Below are 12,299 nucleotides of genomic sequence, written 5' to 3'. Positions count from 1 at the left end.
GTCTAGTATTCCCATTGATTTTGGGAGATACTTTACCAAGGATATTATTACAAGATAAATCATTTGCTTCATTAAACACATACAACAATGCATATTACCACTGAGATCAGTGACCTTTGAATGTGTATCACCAGTGATTAGTCAAGTGGAAACAGTCAAAATATTTTATCAGATTTTCTCAATTTTTGCATGATATTTTCATACAGGACATGTGTCTTTCATACTAAGGGAAGACTTTATACTGATTTGGAATAGAATTAGTAAAGTTATTTTGCAAACAATAACAATTACATGTATTAACGATTACGACGCCAGAAAGAAATATTTCCCTTAATATACCTTTCTTTTCTATCTTTGATGATAGGGGCAAGGTAAAAATACATTAAAATGAGTTGTATGGTACATCTTGTATACACACGATTTACCCGATGTGTGAGAAATTAAAATTTAAACAGATTCAGTGGCAGAATTAATCTGAATATTTGTCTGCATCATAGTTTTATTGTTATCTGTAAAATACTTTATTTTCGCTCGGAATTTATTTTTTGCTGTTTTTGCTGAAGGAATGATTCAGTGAAAATAAAATCCAGCAAATATATATTTTTTCCTATATTTCACATTCAACTCATCAAAAATCAGTAAAAATTCCATACAAAACATCCAAAAAGTCTTTTCAGCGAGAATTAATTCCAGCTAAAATAAAGTATTCTACAGTACCGGTAGTTTATTTTTATGTATATTCTGATATTAAAATCTGAACCCCCAGGCTAATACATTTGTTCTAGTAGGTTCTTCCACATCCTCACAAGATTACCTGGTGTCTTGCTGAAGTCAATTTTTGTGCACAAGTTTTCAGCATTATTGCATCAAAATTGTACACAAAATAAAAATTTGATGTGAAGCATCTGACTCTCGATTTGTTTCTTGAACGACCAGGAGACTTCTTTTTGAAATCACAGGATGAGTTAACACAAACTTACAAAGCACAATCAGAAACAGCAATGCATGATGGGATTGTAGATTGTCTCCGAGTGGCAAATTCAATCAGAATCTGACACACATTATAGAATTTAATTCATAGATTTATCCGTCAGCTGATAAGGTTGATAAAGACAGGACTAAAATATATGAATATGGAGTTTATTAAATCTTCTATAATGATAATACTTGAATTAAAAAAAAATGTTGCAAATTAAGATGTATTTTTCGATAAAATAATAAACAAGCAATGATAATGACTTCTTAGAAAGCATGTAAATAAACCGCCATTCAATTCCTTAAAAAATAATTTCTAAATAGATTTAATTAAATACTAACCTTTGAAAACGAAGAACTAGGAACCTTTGTTTCAAATCATACAAATGCGGTAATCACATAGTTTGTATGACACTAACATTTCTATGGCTGTGAGAAAAAGTTCTCTTTATAGAAATCAGTAAACGGGTCTGGCCATGACCGGTAATACATAATTATTAATGCATATAAATACAAGTCTGTATTTGTTATTTTACATATGGGACTTGCACTGACTTTGTCCATCACATTCAAACCAAGAAACTGTAAGTTATATATGCCAATATAATTCTGACTCAATGACTGTTTCTGATCGAGTGCGATGACAGCTGACTTGAAATAATAGTCTTCATACTTTCACAATCAATGTTCCTCCAGTCCCATCAATAATATGGATTGAAAGTAACCCAGTGAGGTTTCTCTTTATTCTTCTCTTTCTCCGGATCGACAAATAATGATTTATAGGCTTCACTCTTCTTTGGATCGTAACTGATTTTTCCGTCACCGTTTACAGTTGCTGACTTCCCATTAGTTGACACAGATTTACTCTTGCTCGGTTTATCGTCCCCATTTGTCAGACTTTTTGATGTACCTGGTTGATCTGTTCTTGGAAGCTTACTTGAGGTTGGTCCATTTGATGTGCTGGGTGTATCTGTCAAGTTCATTAAATATATTTAGTAACAAGGTTATTGGTAGTCATATGACAGGTGATCAGATGAGACACATGTCCAGACATGACAGGTGATCAGATGAGACACATGTCCAGATATGGCAGGTGATCAGATGAGACACATGTCCAGATATGACAGGTGATCAGATGAGACACATGTCCAGATATAACAGGTGATCAGATGAGACACATGTCAAGATACGACAGGTGATCAGATGAGACACATGTCCAGATATGACAGGTGATCAGATGAGACACATGTCCAGATATGACAGGTGATCAGATGAGACACATGTCCAGATACGACAGGTGATCAGATGAGACACATGTCCAGATACGACAGGTGATCAGATGAGACACATGTCCAGATATGACAGGTGATCAGATGAGACACATGTCCAGATACGACAGGTGATCAGATGAGACACATGTCCAGATATGACAGGTGATCAGATGAGACACATGTCCAGATATAACAGGTGATCAGATGAGACACATGTCCAGATATAACAGGTGATCAGATGAGACACATGTCAAGATACGACAGGTGATCAGATGAGACACATGTCCAGATATGACAGGTGATCAGATGAGACACATGTCCAGATACGACAGGTGATCAGATGAGACACATGTCCAGATATAACAGGTGATCAGATGAGACACATGTCCAGATATAACAGGTGATCAGATGAGACACATGTCAAGATACGACAGGTGATCAGATGAGACACATGTCCAGATATGACAGGTGATCAGATGAGACACATGTCCAGATACGACAGGTGATCAGATGAGACACATGTTCAGATACGACAGGTGATCAGATGAGACACAGGTCCAATTACGACAGGTGATCAGATGAGACACGTGTCCAGATATGACAGGTGATCAGATGTGACATGTCCAGATATGACAGGTGATCAGATGAGACACATGTCCAGATACGACCAGATGAGACACATGTCCAGATACGACCAAATGAGACACATGTCCAGATACGACAGGTGATCAGATGAGACATGTCCAGATATGACAGGTGATCAGATGAGACACATGTCCAGACATGACAGGTGATCAGATGAGACACATGTCCAGATATGACAGGTGATCAGATGAGACACATATCCATATATTACAGGTTATCAGATGAGACACATGTCCAGATATGACAGGTGATCAGATGAGACACATGTCCAGATATGACAGGTGATCAGATGAGACACATGTCCAGATATGACAGGTGATCAGATGAGACACATGTCCAGATATGACAGGTGATCAGATGAGACACATGTCCATATATGACAGGTGATCAGATGAGACACATGTCCAGATATGACAGGTGATCAGATGAGACACATGTCCAAATAAGACTGATCACCAACATACATAAATGACTTTTAATGCTATATATACATACCTTGTGATGTACTTGATTTATCTAATTTATGTTTGCCTCCTTTCTTAGCTTTCTGAAATAAATAAACAAGATCACGAATTATAATATCATTGTAATATGAATTATGTTGGCCATTTATTTTGAATCTCTTGACAATTGTGTCTACTATATCCAATAATCAGGCATTCATAGAGAATTTTGTCAGTACCACACAAGCTGATTGGCTAATATCAAGCTTGACCTATCAGGTCAAATTATTTGGCAACACATTATGAATTCAAAAGTTAATGTATTAAAATGTGCATATTTGTTGTGAACGTTTGTGTTTGCTGTTCGTGTGGTGATAAACAATGTTTGATGACATGTAATTTGCCCCAGACCTGTCACACAATGGGGGATAAAATAGCATTTTGATATTGGAGGGGTTCGGGGGGGGGGGGGGGGGGGGCTTGACTGTGTGACTGAACAAGATTTTCTGAGTTGAGATTGCTCTAATTTTGCTGAATACAGTAATCAGCCAGTCTAGTTTTTTGGACATATGTCACTGTTGTTGTCACATATTCCATTTTTCATAAACAAATAATTAAATTTACATGATACAGTGAACAATGCAAAATGATGGTAATAGTTGTCATAATTTGTCACACTGAGACAACTATAAACTTGTACATAATATTATATTTACTTTTGCTGCCCTTGCTTTGGCTCTCTTATCTTCCATTCTTGCCGTTAAAGCTGCAACATCATCGTCAGAGCCATTCAACACAATCTCATCACCTTTTGAATATGCTCCCCCACACTAAGAAGACAAAAATTTTAATTAATCAAGGGCTGAATAGATTTAATGTAAATATTAAATGCCATTTACACATGTGACATGTTACTATAAGATAATTTTTTTTATTTTTTATTACAACCTTATAGAATGAATTATATATCTATTTTGGTTTATAAAATGTAATAAAGGTGTTAAAATAAACATAAGTTAGATATCTAAAATCTACTACAATACAGTTACATGGAATAATGTAAAAAAATATATTAATGACCCATTAGGTGGTTTTCTCTAATGGTATTTGCTGTTTTTATAAATTTGACAAAATCTGTTAGTGAATAATTGTTGTTTGTATTCAATATATGAATGAATTTTCTTTGTTTGTTTGTACAATTTTGAAAATTGTTAATTTTCTTTAAAAAATGTGAATATAACAACTCTCATTCATCTGTGTAAAGTTTACATTTTGTGATGTAATGAATTTCATTCTCAAGTAGATTGGAACATCTCATCTCTGCCAGCTAAGATTGATTTATTCAGCCAGCCATCATCTCACCTCAGCAGAATTCCCATTGTACGCCACTTCTTACCCTAACTCAAACCTTAACCCTATATATGTATGCCCTTTAGATAACATAGTTAGGATTAGGGGTGGGGGTGGAGGTACAATGGAAAGTCTTTCCTTATTCATTTTAACTCTGGTCAAATGCAGCTTAGTCTAACATGATGATGCACAGGTTTGTAGGTACAGTCATGGATGGTCAGGTTCAGGGGAACGTGCAAATCGTTTGACGGGGATATCTCTAACAATTGAAATATTAGTTCTAAATAAACTGTTAGCATGCTATGTCCCACTAAGCATTAACTTGATTGGCATGTTTTTTTTTTCATTGGGTTCAACAACTTTTCAGAATGATCTGACATTACATGAAAATTCTGGTACACATTTATAGTTTTTGAAGCTGCATACATTTTCTATACACTCTGTACTTAAGTTGTATTATCTGATATATTTTGTTTATAGCATTTGGCATACTAAATAGCATGTCATTGTGCAGGCTTCTCCTCAGGGCATTATGTTATACAAATTAGCCGATATTATACGCTATTTTCCTTGGGGAACACTGTCGTGCAGTATACCAAATGCAACAATTACAGCATTCACAAGATATTTGGGTCAGAAATTGTTAGCAAACCGCTGAGCATTTAAGTAGATTCAGCTATGATCAAGTATTCAGCAAATATGTTGAATCGTGTCAAAAACTAAAAATCTAAAAAAATCTAATACACTAGTTTTTTTTCAAAATTTGATGCAAATCATAATCACAACTTATGTTAGCATGTTAAAGAAGAACCGATACTATAAATAGGGGCAAGATGGCCACCGCAATTAGTATGCTAATCCAAATCAAGCCACTCACATCGTGGCGGGTGCCATTTACTATGTTTAGAGATCAAGCTGTGATTCTAAATACATTTCTACGGGGCTTGAATATGTACGCTAGAGATTACACTCATCTGTTTAGGCTTTTGATATAGAAATGTTATTGTTTTCAATCGAAACGTGCCGCGAAGTAAAAATCCTGAGTTTAAAATGGCGGCTAATGTATGCAAAATGCCTGTCAATCACAGTTTGAGTAAGCGAGCATAATAAGCATTCATTTACTTAGTTGACAGAGGCAGAGTTAATTACCCATGAGCATATGGTGCAATCCATGGGATTGAGCGGTTCCCCTTTAACTTTCTGATATATCCATGAGGATACACAGTTTTATTTTCATTCTGTCATATACTTCCTTGAAATACATTGCTCCAAGCACTAATATTGTACACAGAAGTGTTTCTAAAAGTTCAATCACAGCATTTCAGTGACCAACTCATGATATAACCGCTGTACTTAAAAGGCCTTGGGACAACATTGAAGCTGATACTAGCTGTTGCACTGTACATAAAATTATTACAACACACATTATAGCAAACCAGTCAGCAACTTAGTTGGCAATGTTACCATTTATAAAACAATACGAGGCTGACAGTAAAATGTCAGGGCTTAATAACTGCATATACATAAAATCCTAACGACTCGTTTCAGAATAAGCAGTCGTGTATTAGAAATTGAGAAGGATAGACATACCCAACCCAAAATACCTTTAGAAGACAGAATCTGTAAGCAATGTTCCCAGATCAAAATGATGAACATTTTTCATGGAATGTCTTAGGTACCAAACAGAAAGACAAAAGTAATTTAATAATATCAATATTCCAGAAGAATTGAAAAGTGATGTCCCGATATTTAAATATATTATGAGTTCAAGAAAAGACTATTAATACGATAAGTTGGTGAAACAAAATATTTGAAATCAGAAATAACAATAACTGACATTTTACTTTCTATAATGGAGGGACTGTGTATGTGTATATGTATTGTACTTTGATACAAACATTTTATTGCTGTCAACCAATGGAAACTATTTCTAAGGATGCAATAAATTCATTATTATTATTATATTATATTATACACTGACTTACTTTATTACAGACTGTAGACTTAACTTCTTTAAGAGCTCTCTCAGAAAAAACACATCCACAACTTGGTAGAAAACAAAACCTGAAATAGAAAGTGAGACAAGACACAATTAAGCGACTGTTAATAGCAACAGTTTATGATGTATGAATAATTTTTGGAGTCAATCACAAACACATAAACTCAAAAGTCAACAGTTTTGAAAGTTTATGCTTTTACCGGTATAAGACATTAACGTATCTTTTGTAATGAAACATATCAATCGATTCATGCCTAGTGATGTAAAAAGTTGTGCTTCATTCAAATGCTGTATGACTGACTGTTCGCAATTATATGGATGAACTGTTCTCGCAATCCAGTAACATGTGCTCATCATCATTATGTACATTCATTGTACTTTATTTACAGCTATAGTTGAAAATCCCCATGATAATGAACACAACGAATAAAACAATAGCCACAATATACGGATTGTATTTTAAAAATAACTACTGGCACAAGTTTAGTCATTAAAATTTTTAATGACATCAGCCCAGTCATACTAATTGTACCTTAATGCTATAGACAACCTAAACAAAATAAGTATTTTCCTCTAGCAATTGCACCAGCTGACAGGATTCAGATGCTATCAAATCCACCTTGATGTTTCTTTTTATTTATGAGAAATAATAAGGTACACCTTACATCTTTGTTTTGTTTCCATGTTTCATATTTTCTGTTTAAAATCATGTTACTTATTCACAGGCTAAAACCTTCTATAATATTTCAACCACACAAAAAATACAATCCATTCACCTTAAAAAATTAAGGATTTAACAAACAGACTGTGGTAAATAGCTGTTGAGATCTGATTGAGAAAGCCGCAAGACTTGTTTTAACCCATCTATAGACTGTTCAATTCTCTATTGTTATTACATTCACTGCTTTCCTGACCTATGTAACCATGGTATTCAGAAAAGTGGACATCCTAACGGGAACTCTTACTCTCATCAACCATTTACATCTGAGGTATATTGCTAAAACAAAACCTCAAAATGTAACTACTCTGGTATGAATAATTCAGCCTATGGGTCATATTTGTGATGAGCTAGACATTTACTACTGACCTGTGTCTTCCATTCATTTCTAGGCCACTGACGGGACAGATATATTTGGATTTCTGTCTATCAATATAGGCATCACCTTTATCAGCAACTTTGTCATTACCATACACTGGATTCGTTGTCAAATTTAGCACTGTTACATCCTACAATGAAGCAATATTTAAAAAAATTATTTTTGTGCAAGGTGCGCGAGTCTTTGTACCAAATTTTAAACACAATTTCTGAAAAACAGGTGGGACACAGGAAAATTGGAATGTTGTTTTTAAGACAAAATTTGTTGCCAGTTAGCCAAAGGGTTATCACCCCTATGTTTTTTTGTTGTACTCCAGTATTGTGTGTCAAGGTGTACAAATGTACATGTATATGTGCCCATAATTTGTCTACTTTCATCTTCTACTTAGCATTGTAGTAAAATAGAAGATGAAAATACAACTTTATTGATCTCTAATCTATTCTATACAAGAGAATTTTTTAAACAAGGGAACAGGGGTGCAGCCCCCTCATGCCATGGCCATGTGCCCCATTATCCATGTGAAGCAGATCCTCTGGCAACCATAAAACTGATTGACCAGGGATCACATGTCTGATAGTAATTTTTGCCCCAAGGAAGCCATAGAATGCTCCATTTTAACTTAGAGTTATCAAAAACTCCACACCCTGGTAGGGAGAACCCTATCTCCCCCACTTGGTGTTGCCGCTGAATTGCAGTGCTCCCTCTTGCAGTTTTTTTCTAGAAAAACCCCTGTATACATACTATCGGTAGTAAATGCAACAAATACAATTATATATATGGGCAATGGTACATTTTTCTATGTACCTGTATACCATGAATTGATTCATACCTTCAATCCTCTAATATGCTGTGCATTCTGACAGATTGATTTGTCTAATAAATACTCCAATATAGATTCTTTATTATATAGTCTGAAAGAATCAAATAATGTGTTAACTGAATATTATCCAAGACATTCAGTTCATACAAGAGACAAGATATTAGCAATTACTTGCCAGTCTTAAGGATGATTGTGACTGTTAGTTTTGGAACAGAAATTCACTCAAACTTTGAGATTGGAATTTGAAGCGAATTGCTCACATTTTTTTTACTAGTTAGAAGTGTCATTCTTTAAAAGATTCAGACTAAACTGAATATTATGAAAACTACAATAGGTTGATTCAATGGTTCTTACCTTCCAAGTTCACAAGCTACAATAGGTTGATTCAATGGTTCTTGACTTATTGTGCATAAACACCATTTCACAAATAAATCCATGTCTTTATCTTTCTGCATACAAAAAACAAAACTCAGTATTAATATTATGTATATATATGTATACCTTATGTATATACCTGCCTTCAGCCTCAGGTCACTTGTAGTTATTTGGAGGGGCATATTGAGTTCCATTAGAGGGCTAGAGTGTTAGGATGAGGGTTAAGGTGAGGGGTTAAAGGGCCTTAAAGAACTCTTTCCGTAAAAAAAAAATTATAGTTGATAAATAGCAGCATTTTGGGAATTTTTTTATCATTTCTAACAATATTTCCACACAAAATGGATGCTGTAACAATTATTATTTTTTCTGCTATATCCTACCCGACATTTTTAGATCGTCAGGGCCCTGTGGACTGTTAGTGGGGCTTTCCTGACGGTCCTAACACCTCGCACAGGATATCATTGTACATTGGGTCTTCCTAGCTAGTCTATCCGCGGGGAAACCACAGAGAAGTCTCCACTGAACAATGATCGTCACATCTTGATACAAAATAAAGCACGGTGCGCAGAATTCTGTCGAAAATTAAACCGACGACAGTTTTGAGAAAAATAATGGGTATAATCAGATTAAGAAGTGGCTTCGACAGAAAGGTGCCAGCAATTCGCTTATTCCGTTCTCTCTCAGTCGTAGTCTGTGTCCGTACACTGGACAAGAGGTGAGAGGAAAGAGCGGACACTACCAGTAGAATCGTGTAAAAACCTAGTTGTCTACCTGTTCCGGTTTTTTCTTCAGTCTCACAAGTTCATCCCGTTTCGGGATTGTTCCTCCGTCGCATCCCATAGCTGAGTTGATATAGAAATCTCTGACAAAACAAGAATTGTGCTACGAGTACTCAATACACAAGCTACCAAAACAGCGAGTACATCAATAACAAGAACGACGGGAATCGCGCACTGCACTATCGCGAGAATAGGTTTGAGAGTTTTCGCTTGACGAGTACCATTTTTGACGGGGTACGTTGCACGAAAACTCCTGATAGAGAAGACAAAAGAGCACCTATATGGTCACTATAGACTTATTAGAGAACATTTATTTCATTAATTTTTGAATAACTTTTAACATTGGTGTAATATAAATTATAGTTTCGGTGCGGTTCATAAACACGGATAATTACTCCCCCACTCGAAATAAATGTTCCCAACTTGAACGAAATCAATAAACGACTATGCCGATGAGGGCAGTCTTCACATTTCCGGCTCTTCAACTCAGCTGATCCATAGCGTGACATTTAGAGAGTGGAAGCGAACAACAACTTTCCGTTGCAAGCAGGTTAGTTCACAGTTTTGAAAGTTGATGCTTTAATGAGACATTAACCTATCCTTTGTAATGAAACATATCGATCGTAACCATTATAGAGTTGACTGTAAATCGGCGAGTCACGTAGTACCGTACTTGCCTGTACCGTACGCCGGTTCATGCCTGGCATTGTAAAAAGTTGTGATCATTCATAACGCTGTAGGACGCAGTATGAATGAACTGTTCTCGTAATCCAGTAACATGTGCTCATCGTCATTATGTATATTCATTGAACGGCTGTTTTTTTCAGTTATATATCCCGTTGCAATTGTTTGATTTGAGAAAATGTCATGCTAGGAAACATTGAATGAGTGGGGGTAGTGAAGTAGTACTAGTGTAGGCTTGGCAAATCTGCCACGTCGCTGTTTACTATACAAATTAAAATACGCAATACTATGATGGGCGAGTAATCGCACAGAAGTGAAATAGATCACACTTTCTTATAATCTCCACCACACACAAAATAATTATTTTTAATTCATTGATGATAGTATGTTCTTAAATATTCCCCTTTGGCAAAATTGAATTTTGTTCTGTTGAAACTTTTTAGAATACGTGACATCAGTCACTAATCAAGAATGTGGACAGTGGTGTATCATAGGAAAAACCCATTTGTCTCCGCGCATCACATCGTCAGCGAATGACTATGAGGATATATGAATTTAGTTAGAATAATTCTATTGGATGAAAATATTCTTAATTTTTAGACAGAAACAGCATTTAGCGATATAAGTATTTTTAAAAGTGTTTCCCTTTGGGTGTGACATCTGATGACATCTAGAGGGTTTTCTTGTTGGCTATATCATGATTGCAACCATTTCAAGTATAAATATATTGAATAGAATCACCAGTTTGAAATACCAATCAGTTTAGAGCGACTATAATTTCAAAGATAACATTGACACATGTTGGTAACAGCACTAAAAGAAATTATACTGATTTTAAATTCCCTGAGTCTTTTGAATAGAAGGGATGTTTGGTTGTGTACACAATTATACACAAATGTTAGTAGTAAAACGTGTGTCTGTCACTTCATCGTCTAAACCAAAAGCAGAAAATTAGGTAAAATTCAGAGATATAATAATAATTTTATTTGACACGAAAATCTACTACAGAGAGCAATTATATGATTGTATAACAAAAACTGAAATAATAGTTTCCTCAATTAAAATCACAAATATGTAATTTTTTTAATTCTCTGATGAGTGTTAACTAGTTATAAATTTTTTAATTTTCATTACTGGGAATTTTTGGGATTTGATGATTCAACAGTATTTGTGCAAACAAAATTTTGAAATAAAAGTCTTATCTTTCCATACCTAATGTTACTATGCTAGGATTTAAGATGGTCACAAAGCCCCAGAGTGCCCTCTAAGCAGATATGACGTGCAACTGACGCATAAAGATGTGCTGTGACGCAACTGGTTATGCTAATTCACTGGCACATTATTGACACAACAGAAAATCATACATTGATATTTTTTAAACTTTTTTATTAGTCTTTTAAAATTTTACATTACTGAAAAAGACATATCTCTGGCATTATATAGAGCTATAGAAACACATTTTGAACTTCTACAATCCACTATCCTCACCATACATTTTCTTGAAATTATGAAAAATGGAAATTTTCTGGCATACTATGTTGTCAACCTTAAAAATTTCCCCCAATTTTTATTGTGAGCAGCTAATTTATTTTTTATATAAGCAATAGCAAATTCAATGTTTTGTATTGAATGAACATATCTTCTAAAATCTATGAAATCTGGTTTATTTTGTTTACATTTAGATATGTACACAAATCTTTTGCCAAGTAGTATGAGAAAATTTACAAGACAAGAAGCTTCAGGGTCTCCTAAAATAATTTACCACTGTTTTGGTCGATACTGGATTTTTAGTTTATTTCCCCATAACATGAAAAAAACTTTCCCAAAAGAATTTCACATATGAACATTCACAGAAAAGATG

General features: G+C 34.8%; 2 protein-coding genes across 2 annotated transcripts in view; one reads left to right on the top strand and one right to left on the bottom strand.

The window, feature by feature from the left end:
• Nucleotides 1-1,126: 1,126 nt before the first annotated feature.
• Nucleotides 1,127-9,911, bottom strand: LOC100370671 (replication termination factor 2-like). Its single transcript, XM_002737540.4, has 8 exons — nt 9,747-9,911; nt 8,955-9,049; nt 8,610-8,691; nt 7,771-7,910; nt 6,670-6,748; nt 4,051-4,164; nt 3,387-3,438; nt 1,127-1,945 (listed from the first exon to the last, which is right to left on the bottom strand). Exons 1-8 carry the CDS (start codon nt 9,813-9,815, stop codon nt 1,677-1,679), a joined length of 900 nt encoding a protein of 299 aa, XP_002737586.1. The 5' UTR covers nt 9,816-9,911; the 3' UTR covers nt 1,127-1,676.
• Nucleotides 9,912-10,199: 288 nt separating this feature from the next.
• The window catches only part of LOC100370520 (UDP-glucose 4-epimerase-like), a 29,617-nt gene continuing 27,517 nt past the window's right edge, over nt 10,200-12,299 (top strand). The window contains exon 1 of the mRNA XM_002737539.4: nt 10,200-10,304. The gene's annotated coding sequence lies outside the window, so the exon portion shown is untranslated. The remainder of the gene's footprint in view (nt 10,305-12,299) is intronic.

Source organism: Saccoglossus kowalevskii, chromosome 18 (assembly GCF_978046115.1).
Source record: "Saccoglossus kowalevskii chromosome 18, keSacKowa6.1, whole genome shotgun sequence".
Taxonomy (NCBI): Eukaryota; Metazoa; Hemichordata; class Enteropneusta; family Harrimaniidae; genus Saccoglossus; species Saccoglossus kowalevskii.
Note: the sequence above shows the minus strand (reverse complement) of the source record. Positions and strands in the feature narration are given on the sequence as shown.

Excerpts from the sequence above, each read along its gene's own strand:
- LOC100370671 (XM_002737540.4), bottom strand. The coding sequence starts at position 9,815 with ATGGGATGCGACGGAGGAACAATCCCGAAACGGGATGAACTTGTGAGA. Across the intron at positions 9,050-9,746 it reads TGAAGAAAAAACCGGAACAG|AAAGATAAAGACATGGATTT; the intron begins GTAGACAACTAG and ends TTTTGTATGCAG. Across the intron at positions 3,439-4,050 it reads CCAAAGCAAGGGCAGCAAAA|AAAGCTAAGAAAGGAGGCAA; the intron begins GTAAATATAATA and ends TATTTATTTCAG.